This window comes from Passer montanus, unplaced genomic scaffold (genome assembly GCF_014805655.1).
Source record: "Passer montanus isolate IOZ18808 unplaced genomic scaffold, ASM1480565v1 scaffold132, whole genome shotgun sequence".
Lineage (NCBI taxonomy): Eukaryota > Metazoa > Chordata > Aves > Passeriformes > Passeridae > Passer > Passer montanus.
Window position 1 is genome coordinate 374398 of NW_024360055.1, and position 27978 is coordinate 402375.

The following is a 27978-nucleotide window of genomic DNA, read 5'->3' on the forward strand; positions in this document are numbered from 1 at the left end:
GCCTGCAGATCCGGAAGAATGCCATCACGGACGACTACAAGGTCACCACGCAAGTGCTGGGGCTCGGCATCAACGGGAAAGTTTTGGAGATCTTCAGTAAGAAGAGCGGCGAGAAGTTCGCGCTCAAGGTGCGCGGGGAGCCGGGGCCGGGGGGCGCGGGGGGCGCGGGGCCGGGGGCGGCCGGGCGGCGGCAGCGGCGCTGCCGGCAGTGATGGAAGGTGTCTGCTGCCGGGGAAGGGGGTCCCGGGGGCATCGGCGGCAGCGGGGCCCGCCGGACAATGAGGGGCCGCCCGCCCCTCCGGCCGCGCTTTAATCTCGTTTTCCCCCCCCTCTTTACGAGCAGCGAGACGCGGGTTTCCAGCTTTGTAGTGGGAAACGAAGAGAAATGGCATCTTCGTAGCCTGAGGGGGGTTAGGGGGAGCAGGAGTGGAGAGGGGACCGTGGCCTGGCTGGGATCCCCCCGGGGGATGCACATCTTGGAGTGCATCCCGAGGGTGGGGGGCACGCCGGGGGATGCGGGGTTCCCTCCGTGGGGCGTTCTGGTGTGTGCTGTGAGCACCCCCAGCTGCTCGCTGTCCCCGTTCCGTGTCCCCTCCCGGCTCTGACAGCGAGCGACTGTCGTGCCCCGCTTCCCACCTGGAATATTTCAGCGTTACGATGTTACCCCTTGTCCCTAACTTGCTTCTCTTTGACAGGCGTGGATAAGCGGTGCTACAAGGGGTGTTCGAGCCCGCTCTAGGTGATGCGGCCCTTGCCCTTGTTTTCCAAGGAGGTTTTTGGGCAAAGAGGGGAGAGTGTCTCCCTGCCAGCCAGGCTCGGGGAAGTTTGAATGGCTCCTGACACGCCGGGTGACGCGGGAGCAAGGCTGGCTGCTGGCTGGGAGCGCCGTGTTCTCCAGCATCCGTGCAATTTGCGCCCACACATGAGCTGTTCCAATCCTTGGCGTCACCCCGAGAACTGGGAAGGCTAAAAACACCCCACCTGAATCCATAACCCTCACCTAAACCCGTAACTCCCACCTACACCCGTAACCCCACTTCTTTTGTGTTTAGGGTTGCCCCTCTGTTGGTGTCTGGGGTTCCTAACCTCAGTGAGAGAACAAAGGTGGGGCTTAGGGAGTACAAGTTGTGCTGCAGAGGTGGTGGAGTGGGCAGAGTACGGTGCTGAATGTCTGTGGTTGAGGAAGTGGGGTCAGTTGGGTGATAGAAGTTTGGCTTTTCCTTCAGAAATGCCAAAGACATGGATCATGAGCCGCCCCACGTCGTACTCCGGGGTGACATTGTGTTGTCATCTCATCGGGTTGAAAATTAGCGAAATCCTCTTCTGTTTTGACAGACGGGCTCCTCCTCGCCTCTGAAGTTGAGTCACATATTTAAAGCACAGATCCCAGCACTTCCCTCTCGCAGCCCTGAAAGAGGAAGGATGGAGGAGGAGGAGGAGGAGGCCGGAGGTTCCTCTGCCCGCCGTGGCTAGGGCACGGGACTGCTGCTGTCACCCTGCCCGTGCCACAGCCCGGGGTCAGGGTTTGTGCCACACGGGTCCCTTGGCTTCCAAAAACCTCCTGGAGTGCAGGGCTGGGGTGTAGGAGGGTGACACAGAGTGCCCGTGTGGCTCTTGCGGGGTGAGGAATATTCGACACTCAGTCTCTTGTAGGAGAAGGGATTGTCTTGCCTGTCCCCTGTCCTGGCCTCTCCTGGCGTCCCTGCCGGGGAGGGACGGGTTCAGCTCAGTGGTTGGACGTGTCCCTGGCTTCTCAAAGAGCAGCACAGCTGCTACTGTAAGTGATTCCCTCCAGCACCTTCCAAACGGCTCTGCTGGGAGTTTGGGTACTCGTCCTGCCCTCACGAGCGTGAGCTGCTCTGCCTTACTCCATTGGGATGTTTGGACTGAGCTGCAGAGCCCAAACTTGGTGTGGGTGACTGCCCTAGACATGATGTGTGCTGACTTCATTCCCTCCTCGGGTACGCAGCCGGGCTGACGTCTCTGCTAGAGACCTGTGGAGAGGTATTTGGGCCCAAATTACTCATGGGCTGCAGCAGAGTGGAAAGATGACCTAAAGCAGGATCCACAGAAGTGATTGCATCGAGTTGTCATGTTTCAGATGATGCTTAAAAGAATCCTGATGGCCCATCGCCAGGAGCCACAGCTGAAATCTGTCTGCTGCCTGCTTTGGTTGTGCAGTGAACCTTTCCATTTGGAGTGTCATTCTTTAGGTTTGCTGTTCCAAAATCTTGTATAACAATGCAATCCTTCACTGGAGGATGAGACGCAGTTGTGTCCCTCCCTGATGTGAATGGTGTCCTCTGGTCATCTTGTGCTTCCTCTTGGGTCACGAGCAGCTGTTGTGTTGTTAAAGCTCTTCCTCCCAAATCAAGAGGTGCTTTTGGGAAGGGTTTTGCTGAGAGTCACTTTGCTGAAGAGAACTTTCCAGTGCTCCAGGAGAGTTTGAGCTTGGAGAAAGTGTTCTAGCAGCAGTGAAAACATAAGGGCCAATTTTCTTCTTGTTCCAGAGCAATAGTCCATGGCAGAGACACATCATTAAACAAAATGATGCTGTGTGAGAGTTAATGGATGGTAGTTCTGCTTGCTGTGTAGTACCTGGGTGAAAACAAGAGATTCCTCTACTTTTCATATAGATTCTTGCTCATTTTCCTGTTTCCCACCCCCAATTTTATTGTATTATTTTGGTACCTGAAGCGTGGCATCCCTGAATTATCTGGTGTGAAGCAGCCACGGATGGTCCCAGTCACCCGTGAGCTGACCCTGTTTGAAGCACGATGATCTGCTGCAGGGTGGCAACAGAAAGCCTGGGGAGAGGTGATGAATGGAGCTGAAACGCCTGGTTCCTTACCCCCTTCTTCCTTGTGCCTTGGTGTGATTTATTATTAGGCAAAATTAGGCTTGTAATTTCTGTGGAGGCTGCTGTATGTAGGTCACTGCTGGCCTGACTTGGCAGGGCTGGCTGTGGTCAGGCTGCAGTGGTGGGGCTGGGAGTGAGGGCTCTTTGCCTGCTGCAAATTCCACTTTTAAGACTAATCTTTGGGCTGGCTGCCTTAATTCCACGAGGAAATGGCAGCTAAGCCAGGCTGGAGAGTGGGGACTGGTGTTTCAGGTGATGAGTTTTTCTCTGTTGTATGCATTGCATGATGGAGCTCTTTGTGGAGCAGGTTTCCTTTATAATAAATGAACAAACCTGGCTGCTGACTTCACCTTCAAAGCAGGAGATCCTCACGTGGACTGGTGAGCTTTGGAAGGGCTGGAGGAGCTCAGGGCTGTGGAGGCTGCTCGTGGATTTTTTCTGCAGCATCCTTGGTGCTTTGGGGCGTGTTTGCGAAACTCTCGGTCTCGCTCTTGGCCTCATCTGATAACCCCTGAGTGATGGTTCCCCCGGTGGAGAAGGAGGAAGGAGGATGGTGCTTGTGGTTTGCTGTTCTGGGAAGGTGCCTGGTGTGGAATTAGGGCAGGCAGCTCGGAGCTGATGGCTGAGCAGCTCTGTGGATGAGTTGGTGCAGCCAAAGCACCCCGTGTCCCTCCAAAAATCCATCTGGGAAAACATCCCTGAAGTGAGGGAGGAAATGGAGATCCTGGGCTCGTGCTCATGAGAAACAGCTTGCCGTCTCTGCTGTTCTTCTGTCCCTCTCTCTGTGGAGAGATGGTTTTTTAATTAGCTCTGCCATGTATTTTATATAATCAGAAATGTCTTCGCTGTGGCCTTCTGTGCGAGATGTGGTTGAAAAGCTGTGGAAACTGCAGTGACATCACTGGGACTTTTCCAAAGCTGTGGTTTATTATCTCATTGACCAAAGGAGCCTACTGACTTGGGGTTTGAGTTTGTTTAAACGATTTAGGATTTGCCATAATCTCTGTTAAACACTTCACATGTTCTGAGCAGTCAGAGCTAGGACTGTGATGGACTGATAAGGCTGGGAGCAGGGGCTTTCTCTTTGGTACGTGCTCAGGAAGTGGCGGGGCTCTTCCTCTCCATAATGATCTAATGCCATCAGCCATGGGTCTTGCAAAAGACCTTTCCCATGTTTTCAGAGGCGGGGAGCTGAGATGCAGTGATTTACTGAACGTCAGAGGCGGCACCGGGCTGAGGAGCCGAGCTGCCTGTGGCACGCAGGGTGACAACACAGCCCCTGCATGTGTGATTTAACAGCCAAACAGCACCAGGTGAAACCATGGTTCTGCCATTCACACTGAGCCCTGCTGGCCTTTGGCAAGGTTAGTGCTGTGTGTGCCACCACGTCCACACACAGGGCAGGAAAGCCTCGTTACAGGGCAGAGCTGGTTCGTGGGGCTGTGGAGGTGATGGCTGTGCCTTGAGCAGTGATGCAGAACAGAGGCTGGGCTTTGCCATACTCTGAAACAACCAAAACAATGGGTAAATAATACCTCAAATAATACCTGAAGCTGTGCAGCCTGAGAGCCAGGTCTCCTGGCATGTTTGGAGCGTTTTCAGGCGGTGAAAACTCCTGGAAGGTTCCTGCTGAGGGAGCCTGAAGGATCAGGTTGGTGACTTCTCTCTTCACAGACAGCTCTGGCAAAACAATGCCTGAAATAATACCTGAAATAATACCTCAAATAATAGCTGAAGCTGTGCAGCCTGAGAGCCAGGTCTCCTGGCATGTTTGGAGCGTTTTCAGGCGGTGAAAACTCCTGGAAGGTTCCTGCTGAGGGAGCCTGAAGGATCAGGTTGGTGACTTCTCTCTTCACAGACAGCTCTGGGATGTGCTGTGGTATCTGATGGGATGGAAGAGCTCTTGCTGGGCTGCAGGGTGGTGCAGGTATGTGGGAGGCACCTGGAGGAGTGGCTGTTGGGCTGATGTGTGGCACAGGAGCAGCATCACTCCAGCTTTATGGTCTGCCACCTCCTCAGCCTTCCTGCTGGGCTCCTGTGCCCCACACCGGGCTGCTCCGAGGGCTTGGCTCTTTTCAAACCCATCCTTTTGCTGTGGTTTTGTGCTGAGAAACTGAGCGGGAAGAGCCCTCCTTCCTTCAGAAACCCTTTCCTCCTGCTGGGAGCACAGGCAGCCTCCCAACCTGCAGACGGCCTCGCTGCAGCAGGCAGGCTCCTCTCCAAGCACAACTGGCCCCGCTCGTCTGGCCTCAAGTTGCAGCATTCAGGCAGCATGACCTCACCTCCTGGTTTCCAAGAATAACGTGCTGCCTCCCTTTCTGCCTCCCTTTCTGCCTCCCTTTCTGCCTCCCTTTCTGCCTCCCTTTCTGCCTCCCTTTCTGCCTCCCTTTCTGCCTCCCTTTCTGCCTCCCCTGTGCTGTGCCAGGGGTGTCTGTGGGGCCAGGGCTGCTGCCACAGCCTGGCATGGGCCAGCTCCAGGGCTCTGGATTGTGCTCAGGTGTGCCAGGTAGCCCCCTGCCCACTCCAGGCCAGTTCCAGGGCTCTGGCTTGTGCCAGGTGTCTCAGGTAGCCCCGTGCCCACCCCAGGCTGCTCAGCTCCTCTGTGGGCTGCAGAGGTGGGGCAGCAGCTGGGGAGGGTCTTCAGGGCCTGGCTGATCTTGCAGGCTGGTTTTGGAGAAGGGAGAGTTTGAAGCAGGACCAGGGTGATCCCTCCACCAACTCCAAGGCTGGCATGGGAATGCAGCTTGGCCTGACCACTCCCCAGAAAACCAGTTTGGAGCCTGGGCAGTCCCACTGAGTCAGCATCGTGGTCATGTCTGGGGGTGCCATGTGGAATTTAACATCACCCTGAGGTCTGTATCCCACTGAAAGTGGGTCCCATCCTCATTCTGCAAGGTGAAAAATCCTGCCAGGTTTGGTGGAAGGTGTCCCTGCCCACGGTGGGGGGGTTGGAAGGAGGTGACCCTCAAGGTCCCTTCCAACCAAACCATTTTGTGACTCTCTTGCTCTCTGAAAACATCTTTTCCTTTCAGCTCTGGCTGGCACAGGGCTGTGAGTGTGCCCAGAGCCTGGGGGCTCATTTTGGGGAGAGCTCTCAGCTCTGTGGCCCTTCCCCAAAGGAGATGGATGGGGAGCAGCGTGCAGGGCTTGGAGCAAGAGCAGATCTGAAAGCAGAGAGCTTTAACAGCCTTTTAAACCATTCTTCCTGTGTACCCCGTGGCTGAGTCATTTCAGAGATTTCAGCCTTTTAAGATCCTACCAGTCTGAGGTGGGGATTTCAGGGGCTGGCAGGTTTAATGGCTGCATTAACTCGCTGCTCCTCTGTGGCCTGGGGAGGGGACTGAGGCACCCAGTCCCCGAGTGCTGCTGGGCCTGAGATGACCTGAAACAAAAAGTCTTGCTGGAGGTGCTGTGAGGCACAAAAATGTCACGTGGAAAGCGTCACTGGGAGGGGGGCACAGGATCTACTCTGAGCACCCTGGGAGTTCCCCTGTGGCTCCATCTTCACTCTGGTGCTGCTGAGGAGGATTCACAGAATCACTGGGTTGGAAGAGATCTTCAAGATCATCGAGTCCAGCCCAGCCCCAACACCTCAACTCAACCCTGGCCCCCAGTGCCACATCCAGGCTTTGTTAAACACACCAGGGATGGTGACTGCATCACCTCTGGGCAGCCACTCCAGAACTTTATTGTCAGATTATGCTCATTTCTGACCCAGAAATGGGCCAACTGAGAGGTGGTTTAAAAACTTTTATTCCATTTTTAGTCTCATCTGAAGGGTGAGACAATACAGGTGTTATAATTCACGCCATCACCATCAGAAGTTAACTATTTCTTAATTACAATACATTAAAAGTGTTTCTTGGCTTACCAGCTTTTGCCACACTGTGCTGTAAATGCCTAGTTCTCTAGAAATTAATTTCCCACACTTTATCAGCCTTTATGTGAAAAACTTTTCCCTAATATCCAACCTGAATTTCCCTTGGTGCATCTGGAGGCTGTGTGCTCTGGTTGTGTCAGTGCCTGCAGAAAGAGCCCAGCCCCAGCTGAGCACAGGCACCTTTCAGGAAGGATGCTGGCATCTTCTTGTGGGTGAGGGCCTTCCCTCAGTGCTGTGCCAGCGTGCCCTGTCCCAGCGGGGAGGGCAGGTGAGCTCTGGCTCAGCAGCTGTGCAGCTGGCACAGCCTTTGCTGTCATATGTAATGAGATTATTCAGGCCCCTGGCGTCAGGGCCGCACGTGGTTCCGTGCCTGGCTGCCCTGCAGCCTAAACCAGAGATAAAGTCCAAAATACAAACCCAGATCTGAATGTTCCTGGGGCTCCCAGCCAGGCTGGGGCTTTGCTGCTCTGCTCTTGGTGTCCTTGTCTGGTCTGGCCTATAGACTGGGGATCAGGAGAGGCACGGATTAATTTCCTTTGTCACCATAATTGAGTTTGCTGCTTTGTGCCCTTGGCTGCAGGTGGGTGCCTGGTTTGAGCTCAGCCTTTCCAGAACATGGGGTTCAGGCAGCTTTGGGGTCACTGTGTGCCCCACACTCTGGGTCAGGCTAAACCTGTGTCACAGCAGGCTGGGACTCCCAGAGTGGATCCTGTGCCCCCCTCCCAGTGACACTCTCCACGTGACATTTTTGTGCCTCACAGCACCTCCAGCAAAACTTTCTGTTTCAGGTCATCTCAGGTCCAGCAGTGTCACTATAAGACACGAAAACTCAACGTGAACACGCTGCTGTTTTCGAGGTAAAAAGGGGTAGTTTACTTTCTGATTTCCACATTTATAGATTTCTAAAAGTGGCAGTGGGTTGGAAGGTGAAAGTATCACTTCTGTAATGACACTGAAAAAACCAACAGTCCATCAAATTTATCTTCTTCCATAAAACAATGTAAAACAATAAGCTATTTACAGAAAGTGTGTGAGAAAGTTCGTTACAAGAATGTAAACACCAGAAGGCTTAGAAAATCTTAAAAAATCAAGGTGCCACAGCAGCACTCAGGGACAGGGGCCATTAGTGCTGTCCCTTTCCGAGGAGCATCTCCTGGACTGGGAGCATCTTTGAGCTGGAGCAGCCTGGACAGCCCTGCCTGCTGCCCTGCACCGGGCTGGGGCAGCCTCTCCAAAGGCTCCTCGCATGTCCTGCCAAGTGTGTGTTTTCAGGGAGATGTGGCTGGAACACAAGCCGGGGCTGCTGTGGAAATCTGGCAGCGTGTCCCCCTTGGGCTGCAGTTCCAGGAGCTCCTCTCCTGCCGTGCCCCGAGGTGCGGGCGGGAGCCGGCTCCAGGGAATGGGGCTGGAATCCCAAAAAGCAGATGCAATCAGGCCCAAACAAACCCGAAAGTATGCATGTTATGCTCAGCTTAGTCTAACAAGAGCAGTAAATAAAGTCAAGAGCAGGGGAGGTGTGTGGTGGCAGGGATGGTTTTGAATTTTGAATTCCAGCAGCAGTGAGCCTTGTGGCATCTCCCAGCTCGGCGTTAGCAGCAGCTCAAACTTGTTCTGTCCCCACCTGTTTTAGTGAGCAGGCCACTGTGGGTGTCACTGAGCTGTCCCCACGACTCAGTGTGACCCCCAGAGCCGGGCTGGAGGAGCCGCTGTCACCTGGAGCAGCCTGCTCCGGGTCCCCTGGGGCTCTGGTGTGACTCTCTCTCCCCTTTGGGCCCTTTCCCAACCTGGCTGTGCTGGGTGGATTCTCTGAGGGAGCTCTGGGCAGGCGGTTCTTGTGCAAGAGGCTCTGGGAAGGGCAGGCTTGCCAGGAAGTTTAAACTCAGGTTATCTCCTGGAAGTCATCAGAGCTGTGAATTTGGCATTTTTGGCGTGCTACCACCCATGCCTCTGGCAGAGCAGTGCTGGCACGGGGACAGGGCTGTTTTGGGGAGCCTGGAGGTGCTGCAGCCCTTGCTGGGTGTCTTCCCAGGCTCCTGGAGAGAACATCTGCCCCTTGCTAGCCCAGGAGCTTGGAAGAGGCTTGGGAAGCCTTTTGCTTTTGTCCTCAGTGTTTCCCAGGAGGAATGACCCTGCTGTGGTGGAGCAGCACACTGACATCTCCTCTCCATCCCCTCCCACCCTGCTGCTTCCACCTCGGAGCTCAGACTCCCAGTCTCCTGTGGTGAGGAAGAGTTGCTGCAAAGAACAGCTCTGCCAGAACATGAGATGTTCCCTGGCTGGTGGGATTCAGCTCCAGGTCCCTGGGAGTTTTTTGGAAGTGTCCTGGTGGTCCCATTCCCCAGCTGCTTGCTGCTGGAGGAGACAGCCAGCCCTGTGATGCTGGGCTGATGAAAGCTGGGTGAGGAAGATGATGAGGAGGTTCTGAATGGGTTAAAATGGGTTGGGTGCCACTGAGCAGGAGCTCGGGCTGGGTGGGAGCCAGAGCTGCTTTTTCCTGGGAGCTGTGGAGCAGCTCTGAGGTTCTGCCTCTGCTACCACAGCCTGGGGTGGCTGTGGGAGGTGATTGAGTGCTCAGTGCAGTGCTTTGGGGTGACATTCCCACTTCTGGGCCTCGCCTGGAGGAGCTGCAGCTCAGGCATGGCCCTGTGGGTCCAGCTAATGAGGGCAAGGAGAGGGTTTAGGAAGCTCAGGGCATCCCTTTAGCTCAGTTTTGCCAGGCTCTGACAGTAAGGGCAGTGTGTTCTTAGCAGGTCAGGCACCTCTGGTTTAACCTTTCATGTTTCCTTCTCCTCAAAGATTGCCCTGAAACAACCAGGCACATGTCACTGCAGCCTGGGCCGTGGTGCTGATGCTTGGAGGGTTTTAGTGGCTGAGCTGCTGACCATCACGTCTGGATCTTGTACCCACCTGAAACGCAGCCCTGGAAAAAGAATTTACAGAATGACCAGGTTGGAAGAGACCTTCGAGATCATTGAATCCAACCCAGCCCCAACACCCCAGCTGCACCCTGGCACCCAGTGCCACATCCAGGCTTGGTTGGGTTTTTTTAAGCCTTGCCCTGTGTGGGAGGTGGGAGCAGTGCAGTGAGGGGCTTTTCAAGGCTCCATTTCTGTCAGGAAAGGAGGCTGTGCTGCCTGAGGTGCTGCTGCAGGCTCTGTGGGGCCGTGCCAGCCCTGTGCCAGCCCCGCTGCTCCCGCAGTGCCCGGGCTCTGCTGCAGGGCTGGCGTGGGGGGCGCGGGGGCTGTGAGCCCACCAGGGCCACACAAAGGCTGCCCTGTCTGCTCTTTGGCTTCCCCCAGCCCTGAGCCCTTCTCGTGAATAAGTGGGATTGAAAAAAGCTTAAATTCATGCAAAGCAGGGCCCGGGAGCCCCCGGCTGACCCCGAGGGAGCAGCTGCCCCCTGCTCACCCACCCCGGGTAACGCTGCCCTGGGGTGAGGGACTGTGTGAGGCTGGCTGAGAGCAGGGGTTCCTTTTAAAAGCTGGCTATGGGAATGCCCAAGGAGAGCAGGCTGTTTGCCAAGGGAGCAGCAGTAGCTGCAGGAGGAGGTTTTTCTGTTGGTTTGTTTAAATATCCGTGCAGTTATCCCTTTATCCCATCTCCGTTTTAATCTAGCAGGCAAAATGAGTCCAGACCACTTGCTGCCCGTGGGATTTGGTGGGAAATCAAGTGGCCTGCTGGTAAACACTGTCAAGCAGTGGGGTACTGAGCATCCGTGGGAAGATCAGTGACTCTTTCCTGTGAGCTCTCCACACGTGTTTTTGCTGTATATTGAAAAAGTAAGAGTACAAAAGTGGATCAGGTTTGATGGGGCTCTGAGCAGCCTGGTCTGGTGGAAGGTGTCCCTGCCCATGGCAGGAGTTGGAATGAGATGTTCTTTAGGGTTCCTTTTAACCCAAACCTCTTCATGATTCAGTGACTCCTTGCTCTGCCTTGAGCCCAGCCTCGGTAACACCAACAGGGGGGAAATTCCCCCCTGGTTATTTAGAGGTTTGTGCCCCCAGGCACTTTGTGGTGAGTTTTGCACACTTGTTGGCCGAGGTGTTTCGAGGTGATGGTGCTGACTGGGACCCTGCTGGTCCAGGCTGTGTCCCAGCTGCACCAAACCTCCCCAGCTCTGGGGCCACACGGCTGCTGCTGCCAACAGGTGCTGTGGAGGCTCCTGGGGCTGCCAGGAGCCTGCAGGGAGCTCAGAATAGCCACCACGTCCCGAGAGCTTTAATGCGGTGCCAGCAGGATGCAGAGAAGGGCTTTTTTTAAAATAGAAACACAACTGTGTTTTCCTGCTGGCTGAAGGAACCTCGGGGAGCTGCTGGAGGAGGAGAGCCCTGCTTGGCTCCTGGGTTGGCAGGAGGCTCTCAGGTTTTCACTGCGTTGCTTCAGAGCCCAGGATTTCCCCTAAAATCCAGCCTGCTGTAGGTAAAGTGGAAGTGCACAGCCTTGGGTAGTGCTGGGTCTCGAGTCTGGGGTGTTGCTTGGCTCTTCACCCACGTGGGTTCCTGGCAGACGGGGGTTTCCAGCAGCCCTGCTGGCTGCTGGGGCTGTACAAACTCCCTGTGATGGAGGAGGATGAGGAGGGAGGCCTGTGGGGCAGGGACAGCCTGGAGACTGCACTGAGAGCTTTGGGGAGATGGCAGAGGAGAGGCTGGGGGGGATGTGTGCCCCTGACCAGCTCTGGATCACCCAGCGGGGTTCAGTCCCCTCTTGTCCCTCTGCCCCTTCACTGCCATCCCCTCTCCTTCACTGCCCCTCTCCCTGCCCTGGGCATGGGGGCTGGTGGTGACAGAGGTTTGTGGCTGCTGTGCCATGTGAGGGGAGCAGGAGGAGGAGGAGGAGGAAGAGGAGGGCTGCCTCTCTGAGCACCTGCGCACGCAAAGCCCTGTTATGAAACCCCTGAGCTGCTCCTGGCCCAGCCTTTTCCTGCTCCCAGCAGTCTGGCAGCCTCCAGGCTGGTGTGGCACGGTGCCTGCTGAGGGCTCTGTGTGAGCCCAGCCCCTGGCACTGCTGGGTGCTGCCCAGGTGGGTCCCTGCACCGGGGGATGCTCTGCTCTGCATCCCTGCAGGGCTGGGCTGCACCAACTGGGCTTATCTCAGCCAGGTGTTTGCTGTGCCCTGGTGTTGACAAAGCCATGGCAGGGGTGAAACTGTGTTAAACAAACAGCTGAGGAAGATAGGGTGATGCAAAACGGGGCTGTCGTCACCGGGGCTGCGTAAATGAAACCCTCCTCAGGCTTGGCACTGGTGGAGGAAACACATCCCAAGGCCACCCTGCTCCCAGTGCCAGGGGTGAGTGGCACTTCAGGAAGGGCTGGCCTTGATGCAGCTTTGTGTTTCAGTTGTTTTTTTTGTTTTTTGTCTTTCTTTAAACATACATGTGTTTATTTATGCTGCAGGAAGATCTGTGTTGAAAGGCCACAGACAGCATCCCTGTGCTGGGGGGTGGGTGGCAGCCTCTCCTCTGTCCTGCCCATGGCCTGAACCCTCAGAAATCTCATTTTTGGGCAGAGCTCAAGCCCAGGAGCTGCTGGGAAGCAGCGAGTGTTGTGAGGCTTCTTCTGGCAGGGCCTCAGAGCTGCTCTGCTTGCAGGCGTGGGTCTGGGCCTCTCCCCAAAATCACTTCCAGCTGGAGCGTTCAGGGAATGGGTGTGCACGTCCAGAAATAAAAGCAGTTCTGGGATGTAGGTGTGGGGGATCCAGGGCTGTCCCTGGGATCAGAGGTAGCGGGAAGGTCAGGCAGGGTTGTCCCCAGGTTGGTGGCAGGCTGGTGGAGCCAGGACCACAGAGATGCTCTGATGTGAGGGGAAGTCCCTGGCTGTGGGTCCAGGGCTGCTGGAGCAGCACCATGCAGTGCTGCTGATGAGGGGTTTTTTCAAGCTCTGCCTGTGGGAGGGAAGCACAGAGACCATAGGTCAGCCCTGAGTTAATGGTTTACATCAGTGTTTACTTGGGTATTAATCACACCTGCAAATAACAACCACTTCCTATCATAAAAGCACATGTGTGCTTTTCCGTTCGTGGTGCTGTCAGCTCGATAGCAAATCTGGCAAGGAGAGGGGTGGGGAGGAGGAGCTGACCCCAGCCCTCAGCTCCTCAGAGAGGGGGAAAGATGAAGATGCTGTGTGTGGCTGGGAAGACCTCTGCCCTTCCCATGGCTCCTCATTTCCCTTTCACTTGGTGTTGTGTGGATGGAAGGCCCTGGCAGAGGCAGAAGAGCTGTGTGGGATCAGGGGTTTGGTTTGCAGAGAGCGTCTGAGCATCCCTGCCCTGAATGGCTCCGTTCAGAGCTGGGCTGTGGCTTCTTCTGGCCCCAAGGCAACGGGTCCCTTCCCTGCTCAAGCCCAGTGCTGTGGTGGCTCCTGGTGGGCAGTGACATTTGGATGTCTTTAGACAGGGATGGGATGGGCTGGGTTGGAGCATTTTGGCCGTTGTGACCCCGTTTGTCCCTGTGGGGTTCACGGGGAGGTCCTGGCAAGGTGGTGGCTCTGTCACTCCAGCACAGCAGGACATGGGACCTCATGACCATGGCTCGTGCCTGGGCTGCTCCTGCTCCTCACTCCTGGAGAGATGAGCCTGGGGTGAGTCAGCCAAACCCAGCACTGGCTGCTGCTGAGGGCTGGAAGGAAGAGGAGGCTCCCAAAACAAAAACACGGGGCTGAATAGGCCCCTAATTTTGTTTTTCTCAGATAAATGAAGCCGGCACCCTTTATTTGTCTCCTTTAAACACCAGCCCCAGCCTGTTGCTGGGTGTGAGTCAGCGGGGATGCTTCGTGCTGCTGCCTTGCTGCCATTTACCTGCTCTGACTTTTCCCTGTGAGTTTTACAGCCCCTTCCCACCCACCTCCATCTCCTCCCTCCAGCCTCATCCCCAACGCCTCCACCACGCTGGGACCCTTCCCTCAAGCATCCAGCGTGCTGCTCCTGGATCCCCACTTGGACGTTTCATCTCCAGGACGTGCCAAGAACATTTCTGCTGCTGGGAAATGGGGCTGGCCGCACGGGGGGCACGGGCCCCTGGCAGGTGGCTCTTATTTAAACCCAGGCCTCTCTTCTGCTCCTCGCCTTTGTGTGCCTCGAGAGGCTTTTGTTGCCGCCTGAAAAGGCTCAATGGCTGCTGCATCTGTCGCAGGGGGAGAGAAATGCTCAGCAGATGCCCCGGGCAGGGGGGCTGCGGGGCGGGGGGTCCCGAGCATCGCCCACCGGGCAGGGACCCCACGAGCAGGGGAGCACAGGAGGGGACCCGGGGCTTGTGCAACGCTGGCGGGCGAGCGAGGCGCCTTGTGAAAGCGCCGTGTGACAGCTGCCTCTTCCTCAGCCAGCCTCCATCTCTGCCCCTTGCGACACCGCCCGCAGGAGTGGCGAGAGCGCTGCCACATCTGCTTCCCTCTGCCACATCTGCCCCACATCTGCTGCCACATCTGCCTCCCTGCTGCCACATCTGCCCCTGCTGTGACACTGCCCCCGCTGCCACATCTGCCTCCCTCTGCCACATCTGCCCCTGCTGTGACACTGCCCCCACTGCCACATCTGCCTCCCTCTGTCACATCTGCCCCTGCTGTCACATCTGCCTCCCTCTGCTACATCTGCCTCCCTCCACATCTGCCCCCCTCCACATCTGCCCCGTCTGCCACATCTGCCCCCTCTGCCACATCTGCCCCTCTGCCCCTCTGCCACATGTGCCTCCCTCCGTGCTGCTCCTGGCAGGGTTTGTAGCTGTCCCCTGGCTCTCGCAGCCCCTTCACGCCTGGCTGGCTGCTCGGCTGGGCTGTGCACAGGGAGGCTCTGCCCAGCTCCGGGTGTTCCTCGCAGCGCTGCGATCATTCAGGCTGGGAGAATGCGGCTGAGCAGCTCCAGCTCTGTCTGTGTGTGTGTCTGTGTCTCTGTGTGTCTCTGTGTGTGTGTCTGTGTGTGTCTGTGTCTCTGTGTGTCTCTGTGTGTGTGTGTGTCTGTCTGTGTGTGTGTGTCTGTGTGTCTGTGTGTGTCTCTGTGTGTGTGTGTGTCTGTCTGTGTATGTCTGTGTGCGTGTGTCTCTGTGTCTGTCTGTCTGTGTGTGTATGTCTGTCTGTGTGTGTGTCAGCTCGCCTCTGCTCAGCCTCGCTTGCCTCTCCTGTCTCGCTCTTTCTGATCTAAACAATCTTCTCTCGCTGGGATCCTTTCTCCATCCTTTCCATTCCCCGCGAGGTGGAGGATGGAGCTGATTGTGTGGGTCGGAGCCTCAGCATCCAGCCGGCTCTGGTGGCGCTGCCCCATCCCTCTGCAAGGTGGGTGGCTGATGCCTGCTGCTGTCAGCTGGCAAACCACCTTGGCTGAAGGCAGGAGCAGGCACCCTCCCAGAGCCCTCCTGGGCTGGCAGGACGGGGCACGCCGCGGGCAGGATGCTGCTGGACCCACACTGCTCCTCCTGGGGACACGTCACCTCTGCTGCTGCCTTTCCCCGGGCAAAACAAACGTGAGGATGAGGCTTTCACCTCTTCTGCTGGGGCTTCAGACTCTTTGTGTGGCTCTTTGGGCGTGGGCAGAGCAGAAATGAAGCCCAGCTTGGGAAAGTCCCGTCACCAGGGCAGCGGGGCAGGTTGTGGTGGGTGGAAGCAGCGGGGATGGGGTTAATGTAAAGATTTATGTAAGAGCCACGATGATGTGGGGGAGGCTTCCTGAGCTGCACCTTTAATTGTTACTGCCTTGTGGTTCAACCATGAATTTCCCTCTGTTTGGTAACACAATTCCTCTCAGGGGCTCTGGGACTCGTGATTTTATTTCTCTTTTGTAGCTCATAAACAGCAAAAGCGGAACCAAGCTTTGCTGCTTCCACGTCCTTCTGCTGCCCTCTCCCTCCCAGCCGGGTCTGGGGTGGCTTTGGGCTCATTACCTGTGGGCTCCCCAAATATTCTGGCATTTACAGGCTCAGCTCAGTGCAGGGAGAGCTGGGAACAGCCTGTGCAGAGCTTCCAGCACTGGCCCTACAAATGTGTAAAGCAGCTGACGCCAGTTGGCAGCGAGTTTGCAGGGGAAGATTAGAAGAGGAAAATCCTTTGAAGAGAAACCCTTTTGCTTTATTAGGAAAAAATGCTCCTTGCCCTGTGCTAGCCGGGTCAGGGGAATCCAAAGCCTGCGTGTGTGTTCCAGGCAGGGGGAAGCTCTGCTTTGCTTCCCTGCTGATAATTTGGGGGATGACAGCCTGCCTCTCTTCGCTGTAGGTTTATTCTTACTGCAACTCAAGAAGAGTTTCTTTTAACCCCTGTGGTGCAGACAGGTTCTGAGAGGGGCTGCTGGGGTGGTTGGGGCCTGGGTACAACACCCTGTTGGAGGGGTGGGTGCTGCAAGGCCTGTTCTGTTCTGCTGGGGACTGAGGAGAATAGGGTGGGATCAAAATTGGCATGGAAATAAAACCACCCTGCCTGCAAGAGCAGCTGGAGAGCCCGGGGTGAGCGTGGGGCAGCCCTGGAAAATGGACAGCTCAACACCCCAGTGTGAGCCTGACCCTCACTTTCCATGGGAATTGCCCGTGGGAGGTGAGTTTTCCCTCTTGCAGGGATGCCTTGCCCCTCTGAGTGTGCTTGGCTCGCCGAGGGGCAGCAGCGTTTGGGGCTGGGGTGGCACCCACAGTGAGGAGGGACAGTGGGACAGGAGGGACAGTGGGACAGTGTCCTCAGCGACCTCCTGCCGTGCCAGGGGAGGAGGGAGCTTCCTTTTCCAACCTGTCATGACTCATGGAACATCATCCCAGGAGGAGGCGGCGGGACTGAATCAGTGGTGCCTGAGGACACGCCGGGAGAGGAACGTGAGCGTGGGCAGCTCCAGCCCCTGCTTTGCTCCAGAGCCTTCCTGCCTTCCTTCCTTCCTTCCTTCCTTCCTTCCTTCCTTCCTTCCTTCCTTCCTTCCTTCCTCCCTCCCTCCCTCCCTCCCTCCCTTCCTCCCTTCCTTCCCTTCCTTCCTCCCTTCCTTCCCTTCCTCACCCACCTGTGCTGTGCCTGTCCTGAGGTGATGGGGGTGACATTGTGCCCCATGTGGTGCTGAGCTCTTCCTTGGAGCTGAGGCTGATTTTTGATGCTGCAGGACCAGGCTGGGGCCTGGGTTTGGGTTTGCTCAGGGGGTGCTGTTCCCCTGCAGAAGCCCCGCTGAGCTGTTCTGTTTTCAGGAGCTGCTTCCAGGGTTTGTGTTTCCAAGGTGGGGAAGAGCCCGGAGGTGCTGCTGGAGCTCGTGAGGAGCCTTTGCTGCCCTCGGGGTCCTGAGCACATCAGGCTGGGCTGTGCCATGCTCTGATGGCAGCAGTGTGGGAGCTCTAATGAAGCTAATGAGGGCGTTTAGAGGAGCACAGAACTAATTTCTCTCGCAGCATGGAAAGGCTCCTGGGGGAGCTGGGCTGAGCCAAGGCTCAGGATGGCAGCAAACGCTGTCTGCCCAAATCTCAGAGGTGTCAGGCTGCTGGGAGGGGAGCTGGAATGCGGCTGAAAGCTGAATTTCCTCCCGAATCGCCAGCAGGGTGGAGTGGCTCTTTCCCTGCTCCCCCTCCTTTCCTGCAGGGAGGTGCCCACGGGAAGCAGGGATGGGATGGGGCAGAGCCCTGGGCTGGCACAGCTCAGGCAGTGCCCTGTCCCCTGCCATGCTGAAGGGACCCTGGGGTGCTCTGTGATGAGGAGCTGGTGTCTGGAGATGCTGAGCACCTGGAGCACCCAGCAGAGGGATGCAGCTCCTCCTGCCTGGCCGCTGGCCGGGTTTGCTCGGAGGTGCTGGCAGAGCTTCTCCCCAGCGCTGCCCTTGTGCCCTGCCAGGACACTTGTGTAACGCGGGATCCGGTTACTGCCCTCCGGCAGGAGCCCTCCTCTCCGGCAGGAAGGACAGCTTTTTCCCTCTGAAATAATGAACACTTGGATCTCCAAAGAGCCCTTCTTTGGAAGGGGAACAGGAGGTGAGAGCTGGAGAAGCTGAGCAGCTGTCTGCAGTCAGCAGCTTGGCCATGGAAGGGTTAACCCTGGCTGTGCTCCAGATTACTGGATTGAAAAATCAGCTGGGGTGGGATGGGGGCATTCATCCTTGCTGCACCTCGGGGGAAACACGAGGTGATTTTCCCATCCCAGCCTCCCTGTTGGGAGCCAAGAAGCACAAATCCTGCCTCAGCCACGGGCTGCCCTGGGCACCAGAGCTGGACTGGGGCGTGGGCAGTGTTGTCACACCCCAGACACCTCGGATGTGGACAGGACATCACCCACCCCAGCTTCCACTGCTGGCTGGGCAGTGGGAGGGAAGGCTGGCAGCTCTGGAGCTGCTGGCTCCCACTGAAGGGGACAGGCTGATGGCACTGCTGCTCTTGCCCCACTGCTGTGCCATGGCACATTCCTGGCACCCCAGGGCACAGGGAGCCTGTGCTGAGGGCAGGAGCTTTGGGGTGCTGCTGGGGCTGTGGGCTGCCTCTGCCATGGCTTGTCTGTTGGATTATGATCTTTTCTGAGCCAGAGATGGGGCACTGAGAGGTGTTTTAAAAGCTTTTATTCCATTTTCAGTCTCATGAGAAGGGTGAGACAATACACGTGTTACAATTCACACCATCACAATCAGAAGCCAGCTATTTCCTGATTACAATACACTATAAGTGTTTCTGGGCTTATCAGCTTTCTTAATATCATAAAATATAGTGAGAGTTCATTAAAATCATAGAGGAAATATTCTTACAACCTGACAGTGTTAGGTCATAAGAGTCAATTATACTTTCCATGTCCTTCTGGCAGCAGCAGTGGGGTGTGCATCTGGCCTTCAGCTCCCCCTCACACTGCTGCTACCAGGAATACTTCCTAAATTAACCAAATTATTGCCTTAACAAGGCCTAATTTGCTCCTACTGAAGCCTCTCCATCACCTGTCCTTGCAAAGCCAGCAGGGGATGGAGGGAGCAGCTGGATCACAGCTGGGTGTTCTGAGAACCCCGGGGCAGCTCTTTGCTCCCAGAGCTTGCCTGGGTACAAAAACAAACATCAGGGCTGTGCTGGTGCAGGTAATGGAGGCTGCTGCCTCCTACTTCATTAGAAATCCAATTAATCTCCTATAAAAGCACTCAGAGTGACCTCTAAAAATGGGATGTATTTTGCTGTACCTCTGCTGTTTGTCTTTGTGCAGAATGATGTTAACTAGCTGCTTCCTGCTGGTCCATTTTCCCGGTGCATAATTACAAATTGTTTTGTTTTTCTCTTTTCTCCTCAGCTTCCTGGCTCCCCACGCCAGGCTCTTCAGAATGGGGCTGCAAATAGCCAGGCTTTTCTGCAGTGCCCTCTGCACGGCTCCTTGGGGGCTGATGTTACCCTTGCTTATGGTTTTGGCTCCTGCAGGATGCAGTTTTTAGGGTAATTAAGCAATAGAGGAACGAGGAGAGGGCGTCCAGCCTCCTGCCCTGTCTTCCTTTGCCCTGAGGCTGCTGGGGTGAGCCATGTCAGGTTGTGCAAAGGTTGGCTTTGGCCACTTTGCTCCTTGCAGAGCTTCTGGTGGTTGGGTGCCAGCAGCGTGCCACAGGTTCCCACAGGTTTCCTCTGCCTGGGGAGGTGGGAGAGGGGTGACCAGAGCTGGGGATGGTGTTTTGGGTGGGTGGCTGAAGGGCACAGCCTGGCTGTGCCCTTCCCCGTGGCAAAGAGCTGCTGCTCTGGGTAGGGTTACTCTGCCAGGGCAGCACCATCAGGGAGTGTTTCATCTGGAAACGGGCTCTGTGTGGATTTTGGGAGTTAATTATTGTTTCTGTGAGATCCCCACTGTCACCGTCATATTTTCTGGAAAAATCTCTTGCCCAGGATTTCTCTCCTGGGAAGCTGAGAAACCTCAGAGAAAAAGGAAAACAATATTATCTCATTTGCTTCTCCTGTGTTTTGCTGCTTTGGGATGTGGTTTGGAGATTGTTTATCCAACAGGTGCTTGTTTCATTGGTTGCATGTGAATTGTTTTTATTTGTTGGCCAATTCCAGCCAGCTGTGTCGCATTCTCTGAAGAAGGAGTCACGGGTTTTTATTTAGTATCCTCTAGCCTTCTGTCTGTATCCTTTCTCTGTTCTTTAGTATAGATATTCTTATTCTAGATATTCTATAGATATAGATATTATAGATATTCTTCATTATATCTATATTATTTTTAGTATAATTTTAGTATAGCATTCTTTAATACAATATAGATCATAAAATAATAAATTAGCCTTTTAAGAACATGGAGTCAGATTCATCATTTCCTCCCTTTGACGGGGGTCTCAGAAATTACCACACCCCACTGTGCTGAGCACCCCCCTGGGTCCTGCAAAGCATCCCAGGGCTGATGCTCCTCTGCTCTTCTGGGGGAGTTCAGAGGGGTCAGAAGGACTTTTCTGTCTAAATCTTGGTGAAATGACCAAACCTGCTGTTTCCTGCAGGGTGGGGGTGTGCTTCCACATCCCCCTGCTCGCTCTGCTCCAAGGGGCAGAGCTGCTCCAGAGGCTGAGCCCGGCCCCAAAGGCTGCTGGAGACAGGAAGGAAAATGAACTGTGCTCAAGATAGACACGCTTGTTGTTCTATATTTAGGAACACAATAATTAAGGCTGGCTGTTTATCCTGACAAACATCATAACTAATAGTCTGTGGCAGACAAACAAATCCTTCCTGCACCTGGGAACTCTGAGCTGTCTTTGGGAAGGGCAGGGGGCTCATTAAAGAGCTGTAATTTAGGGAACATCTGGATGCTTGCTTTGTTCCCTCCCCAGACACGGGTGCTACTGGGCTCTGAATTTGTGGTAAGGGAGTTTTTGTTGTCTGGAGCAGCAGGCTGAAGTTTGGGAGATGATGGGGACAGCAAAGCAAAGGTGAGGGTGAGGATGCTCGGTGGCACCCGGGGTGCAGTGCTGCAGGTATCAGGGTGCACAGTGGCTCATTAGTGCAGTAGATCTTGCTGGTGGTGCACTGGGAGGTGGCAGGCAGCCCGAATAAGCTTTTATGAACCTCGGGAGGAAGGGCAAGCTGAGGGCAAACGTCTTCTCAGAGTTCCCACTAGATGGGGATGGAGGCATTGCCAGAGCGCTTCTGCGCCCGCAGGAGCGCCCTGCCCTCGCCCCCGCGTCCTCTCTGGTGGCCACGGTGCCAGCCGGGGGTCATGACCCTGCTGCCCGGGGGTGTCTCGGGGCTGACAGGGTGTCCCTTCTCCCGCAGATGCTGCAGGACTGCCCCAAGGCCCGCAGGGAAGTGGAGCTGCACTGGCGAGCGTCGCAGTGCGCGCACATCGTGCGCATCATGGACGTCTACGAGAACCTCTACCAGGGGAGGAAGTGTCTGCTCATCGTCATGGAGTGGTGAGCGCCCGGCCCAGGAGCACTGCAGGCTGCTGGGGGGCTGCCAGAAGCGGGGTGGGCACCTTCCAGCCCGGGGGATGCCAGGGGGATGCAGCTGTGGGGATGGTGTTGGGGGGACGGGGACAGCGAGGGCTGCTGGCTCTGAGTCATCCTGAAAACGCTCAGCTCGGGGCCTGTGGTTCTCACAGGTGGGTCATAACCAAACTGCCTCTGGCCAGCAAAAGCTGGGCTAGGCAGCAGGTTCCTGGCAGGCTGCGGTGGGGCAGTGACCGAGCTGGCACTGCTGGTGCTGCCCTGGCACTGCTGGTGCTGCCCTGGCACCGCCTGCAGCTCTGCTTCGGGTAGGAGCTTGGTATTAACCTGGGGACGAGGAGGAGGGATGAAGGGGAAAGTATTGAAACCACATCCCAACCGCAGCTGTGATTTGATGCAGCTTCCTTGCCAAAACCTCTCCTCTGGCAAGCTGGTAGATCGCCCGGGGGGGCAGCGGGTGCAGGAGCAGTGCCAGGGCACGTGGCACAGCAGCCCCCAGAGCAGCTCCTGTGGGGAAACGGGCACCTGAGAACAGCCCTGGCACTCTGGGCAGCCAGGGATGGGCAAGAGGGGGCAGTGGGGAAAGAAAGAAAGAATGGCTGAGGGGTAGGAGGAGAGTCCCCAGGACTGTCTGTGTGACCGAGGGATGCTCTGGGGTAACACCCATGGCAAGGCAGGATTTGGCTTCCATCCTCCCAGGCTCTGGATCCCTCCTGACAGGCTCTGGATCTGTCCTCTCATGCTCTGGATCCCTCCTGACAGGCTCTGGATCCATTCTGACTGCCCTGGATCCCTCCTGACAGGCTCTGGATCCCTCCTGATGGGCTCTGGATCCCATCCTGACAGGCTCTGGGTCCCTCCTCCCAGGCTCTGGATCCCTCCTGACAGGCTCTGGATCCATTCTGACTGCCCTGGATCCCTCCTGACAGGCTGTGGATCCATTCTGACTGCCCTGGATCCCTCCTCCCAGGCTCTGTGCAGCAGAGGGTCCCCAGGGCTGCAGGCTATTGCTGCTGCAGATGTCAGTAAATGTCAGGGAGATGCTATCAGCTCTGGGAAAGCCAAACTGTTCCTGCTTCGGGCAGATAAGGCAGGGGCAGGAAGTGCCATTATCCCTGCTCTCATGGAGAATTCTCCCATACTGATTTCTGTGGGAGCTGCTTTTTCCCTGAGGGTACCTGGGGAGGGAACCCCACCAGAGTTCTTGAACACCTCCCACAGGACCTGGCCGTGCTGCAGTGGGGTCCAGCCTCTGTGTCCCAGCCTGGGGAGCCTGCTGTGACACTGCTGCTATCTCACCGTGCCCCGAGCTTTGCTCAGCACTTTGTGCTGGGTCATGGTGCTGCTGAGGCAGTTGGCTTGTGAGCAAAAGGAGGCCACGTGTGCTGGGAGTGCTCTCACCCACTTCAAGCCACACTTGCTGCCTTTACTGTAAATGTGTTTCTGTGGGCTGCTGGGGTGGCCACGCCTGCTCAGAGCTCCGCTCCTTGCGGGAAGGAGGAGGCTCTGAAACGCCCCAGAAGCACCAACCCAAGGCTTGGATGGCGAAGGGGATTGTTCCCTGCTCTGCAGCAGAGGGTTTGGTGCAGCTTGGGGCGGGGTGAGGTGTGTAACAGCAGCTCTTCCCTTCCAGCTTGGATGGCGGGGAGCTCTTCAGCCGCATTCAGGACAGGGGAGACCAGGCCTTCACAGAACGGGGTATGGAGCCCACCTCCTGCTGGCCTCTCAGTCCCCTCCATCCCCTCAGGGACCCTTCTGAATCCCCAGCAGAGTTCTGCACTCAGGGAAGGAGGATGTGGGTGCAAGGGGCCCTGCTTTTCATGTTTACTTGAGAAGGGGCTTAGGGGGTATTTTCTCAGCTGCTCCCACACTCTGTCCATCCCACTCCTGTCAGAAACACCCACCTCCCTCAAAAAATTAAGTCCATGGGCTGTGGTTCTTACAGATCTCATTAATCTCATTCCCTCTACTCCTCTGGCCAGGAAAAACAACCACATAACCCAAACTCGGACCCCGTTGTCCCCTTGACTTCCCATCCCAAGGGCAAACCTTTCCCAGCTGGCTTCCTTGCTGCTTGGTGTCCTAAACTGTGCAAGCCCCTCCTGGCTATTAGGGCCAGGGGCTGGACTGCCCCATCCCTTCCCCTGGACATTCTGGGAGCTGCAGGCTCCTTACCCAGGGATGGGGAGCGGCAGAGACTCCACGGAAAGGGGAACTTCAAGCAGAGCAAGCCCCTTTGACCTCAGCCAGCTTCTTTGGCCCCTGGTTTGTAGAGTTCCCCAGGGAGCAGTGCCCTTTTAAACTGGCTTCTGATGGTTTCTTTGCTGCTGCAGAGGCTTCGGAGATCATGAAGAGCATTGGGGAAGCCATCCAGTACCTGCACTCGATCAACATCGCGCACCGGGACGTGAAGGTACCACCCTGAGCCCCCTGGCACTGCCAGGGCCAGGCTGGCCCGGCCCTGCTGCTCCACGTGGCATTCACATTCAACACACAGAGACACCGTTCCCTCTCCCAGGGTTTTTGCTGGGGAGGGCAGTGGGAAGCTCAGAGGAACACAATTCTTACCTCTGCTTGCTGCGCCTGTTGTTGGGCACATGAGGAATGGGTTATGGAGATTGTTTACTGGAGAAGATGGTTGTTGAGACTGGTTGGCTGATTAGAAAAAAGCTGTGTGGTGGCTGGCTGGAGACAGTCACGGGTTTTTCTGTAGCATCTCTACAGTCACGGGTTTTTCTGTAGCATCTCTTTAGTGTGGTATCCTTTTAGTGTAGTATCTTTGTAGTATAGTGTGAAAAACGCCACTCACTTCTTTTTAGAATTTTAAAACCTTAATAGTAATTAAATGGTTATAAAAATAATACTATAATTAGAGTAATAAAAATTTGGACAATTAGGATTTAGGACAATACAAGACAATGAAAAACAAGAGTTACAGCCAGTCCAGGTACCTCTTTCTGGGCAAAATAAGCCCAAAAAAGGAACCCGTTAACAGAGGATTAACCCTTAAAAGCAACAGCCTGTTGCATATTCATACACCTCATACATGATGCATAAATTCCATTCAAACAAGGGATTCTGTCTGGTCAGTGTCAGCTTCTTCCTCTGAATCCTGACGGCATCTTCAGGGCTGAGGGAGGTGGGAAGAAGTTAGTTTCTTCTGATAAGAGAGCAATAAATTCTTTTCTTCTGAAAGATTTAGGTGTCCTGTGGCTGTTATCTCAGTGCGAGTCCTCTCTTAAAAAAAAGGATCTTACATAGCATAGTTTCTGTTTTAACATTGTCATAACCTAAAACTATATTTGCCACACTACTTAAGAAAATTAACACAGCATAACTTCCTAACGTAACACATAAAATATTCATTTTAACATTTGCGAAAAGCCAATCATAAAATACGCATTTTTCACATACAGTATCTCTTTAGTATAGTTTTAATAGATAGTATTAGTGTAATAATAAAGCATTATATAGTTATAATGCGTATAAAGCATTATATAATTGTATAATAAATATAATATACTAATATATAAAATATGATACAAAATATTATATATAAATATAGAATATATATAAAATATATATTATATGATTATATAATATATATTTATTATGTATATTATATAATATATAATATATATTTTATATATATATATATATTTTATATATATATATATATATAAAATTATATAAGAAAGCATTTGTTCAGCCTCCCGAAATCATGGAGTCAGAGCACATTACTCCCCTCCCTGTGAGCATGGAGCTCACTCCCTGTCCCCTGTGTGTTCCCAGCCAGAGAACCTCCTGTACACGTCCAAGCGGCCCAACGCCGTGCTGAAACTCTATTATATATATATATATATTTTATATATATATATATATAAAATTATATAAGAAAGCATTTGTTCAGCCTCCTGAAATCATGGAGTCAGAGCACATTACTCCCCTCCCTGTGAGCATGGAGCTCACTCCCTGTCCCCTGTGTGTTCCCAGCCAGAGAACCTCCTGTACACGTCCAAGCGGCCCAACGCCGTGCTGAAACTCACCGACTTTGGCTTTGCCAAGGAAACCACCACGCACAACTCCCTGGCCACGCCCTGCTACACGCCCTACTACGTGGGTGAGTGCTTGTGGGGCTGGGCTTGGGGGTTTGCAGGGTTTGGGGGGTTTGGAGCAGCCCCATCACCTCTGCATCCAGCCCGGAGGCTGCAGCAGGGAGCTGGGGGCTGCTCCAGCAGCGCTTCCCACAGTGGCTCTTGGTGTCTGTCAGAGCCCTCTCACCCGGTGCTGACACACAGATTTAGGATTTTCTTTCTGTTTTTACCAGCCCCAGAAGTGCTGGGCCCAGAGAAGTACGACAAGTCCTGTGACATGTGGTCCCTCGGTGTCATCATGTATATTCTGTAAGTCTGAGGCTTCCCTCCTGCTCCTGGCACTGCCTTGTGCCCTGTTGGTGCCCCCGGGGAGGTTTTTGGGGTGGCACATCGACTCTGTTTCCCCTCCTGGTGCAGGCTGTGCGGGTACCCCCCCTTCTACTCCAACCACGGGCTGGCCATCTCTCCTGGCATGAAGAAGCGGATCCGAATGGGCCAGTACGAGTTTCCCAACCCCGAGTGGTCCGAGGTGTCAGAGGAAGGTAAACGTGGTCCCCGGGTGCTGTGCCCAGGCTGAGGTCTCCTTTGGAGGGCTGCGAGCAGCTCAAAGCCCTGGCTGTGTCAGGGCTCACCTCTCAGCATCTCCACCTCTGCTGGAGAGGCTTTTGCTGAAGGGTTTGTGCAGGGTCAGGTGTGGGGCACTCGGGAGGGGTTTTGGGGCTGGGGCTGGAGCTCAGGTGAGTCCCCCAGGAGCTGCTGGCCCCTGACCCTGCCCCAACCCCTGCAGTGAAGCAGCTGATCCGAAACCTGCTGAAGACAGACCCGACCCAGCGCATGACAATAACAGAGTTCATGAACCACCCCTGGATCATGGTGGGTGGGATGGGATCCATGGGATCCATGGGATGGGATGGGATGGGATGGGATCCATGGGATAGGATGGGATCGATGGGATGGGATGGGATCCACGGGATGGGATGGGGTGGGATGGGATGGGGGGGGATGGATGGGATCCATGGGGATGGGAATCATGGGAATCATGGGATGAGATGGGATAATGGGGATAAGATCCATGGGATGGGATGGGTTCCATGGGATAGGATGGGGTCCATGGGATGGGATGGGATGGGATGGGATGGGATGGGATGGGATGGGATGGGATGGGGTGGGCTGCCTGTGGCTCCCAGCTCACGCCCCTCCCCTCTCCTGGCAGCAATCCATGCAGGTGCCCCAGACCCCGCTGCACACCAGCCGTGTGCTGAAGGAGGAGAAGGACCTGTGGGAGGATGTGAAGGTAAAACCTCTCTCTGTCCCTGTCTGCAAGCTCTGCACCCCTCTGTCATCTGGGGAATGCCCTCTCCTGTGGTGTGGCAGACCAGGCTCGTTCGCTGTCCCTAAGAGTGTTCAGAAGCTGCATGGATGTGGCACTTGGGGACATGGTGTGGTGTGGAGTGGCTGTGTTGGGTTAACCATGGAATCACAGAATGGTTTGGGTTGGAAGGGACCTCAAATGCCAGGGCAGGGACACCTTCCAGTGCCCCAGGCTGCTCCAAACCAGCCTGGCCTTGGCACTGCCAGAGATGGGGCAGCCACAGCTGCTCTGGGAATGCCATGCCAGCCCCTCCTCACCCTCACAGGGCTTGGCCTCAATCCCCTTGGAGAGCTTTTCCAGCCTGAACAATTCCATGATTCCAGTTTGGTGTGGGCGTGCTGGCTCCGGGGCAGAGCTGTGCTTGGGAGGGAGCTGGAAAATGTGGCAGTGGGACACTCAGGCCCTGCTGCAGTTTATTCCAGCTGCTCTGGGGACCCTGGGGTAGGAATGTGCCCCTTCTTGAGGGAGTGACAAAACTGTCCTTTGTCTCCTCAAAAAGGAAAAGAGCCCAGCAGTTTCTCTCCTCAGTTAGGTGAAAAGATACCACCTAGGACCTGGGGGTCTTCACCTCAAACTTATGGGTAGCTAATTGGACAGGAGCCAAAAAATCACATCTAAGCAATAGAAAAATAAGAGAACAAAGGAACTAATTGCTTCTGTGAGGTGTTTTACCAGGAGCAAGAACCTCTTGCACCTGGATTGGTTTTTCTCTGTAAAGAGTTTTGTTATTTTGCCTTTTATTAAAACTTTTCTGTTTCCAACACCGCCACAGAAGCCATCCTGCTGATTTTATGCCTTCTGAGGTAGCTGGGTTATCTTGGGTGTGAAATAAATCTCCAAGAGCTTTGAGACCTGGCTCGAGGAGACCCCTGTTCCACCCTGGGGGGGCTTTGCTGATGGCTCTGTGCCCCCTGCCCACAGGAGGAGATGACCAGTGCCCTGGCCACCATGAGGGTGGACTACGAACAAATCAAGATCAAGAAAATCGAGGATTCCTCGAACCCTCTGCTGATGAAGAGGAGGAAGAAAGCCAACCCCCCCGAGCCCACCACGCTGCCCCACTGAGGGCCCTGCCAGCCCTCCAGAAAGCAATAACTATATATATATATATTTTTTAAGGAAAAAAAAAGACAAAAAGAAACAGACTGTTCTATCGAGCGCATGGAATTCAGACATTTATACCAGACTAGTTATTTTTAGCTACTCACCTGTGTTTCTGACCTTTCTGGAGCAGGTGGTGAGATGCCCCCTCAGATCCACACCTGCAGCCAGGGATTTTTTTGTCCTGTAGGTGAACGCAACCAATAATTGGATTTTTATTTTTCTTTTGTGAAACAGTTTTGATTTATATATATATTTTTTTTTCCTCTTTTCCCTCCTCCTTCCTTCCAAAGACATGGAAACTCCTGTGGTGACCTTTTTAGGGTATATAACATATAAATATTTTTTAAAAACTACT

General features: G+C 54.8%; 1 protein-coding gene across 1 annotated transcript; it reads left to right on the forward strand.

Moving 5' to 3' along the window:
• Window positions 1-27976, forward strand: MAPKAPK2 (MAPK activated protein kinase 2). Its single transcript, XM_039699357.1, has 10 exons — window positions 1-128; window positions 20881-21020; window positions 22687-22751; window positions 23387-23466; window positions 25047-25173; window positions 25381-25456; window positions 25565-25689; window positions 25935-26020; window positions 26361-26441; window positions 27441-27976. The coding sequence occupies exons 2-10, from the start codon at window positions 20881-20883 to the stop codon at window positions 27582-27584; spliced, it is 924 nt and encodes a 307-aa protein (XP_039555291.1). The 5' UTR covers window positions 1-128; the 3' UTR covers window positions 27585-27976.
• Window positions 27977-27978: the final 2 nt, after the last annotated feature.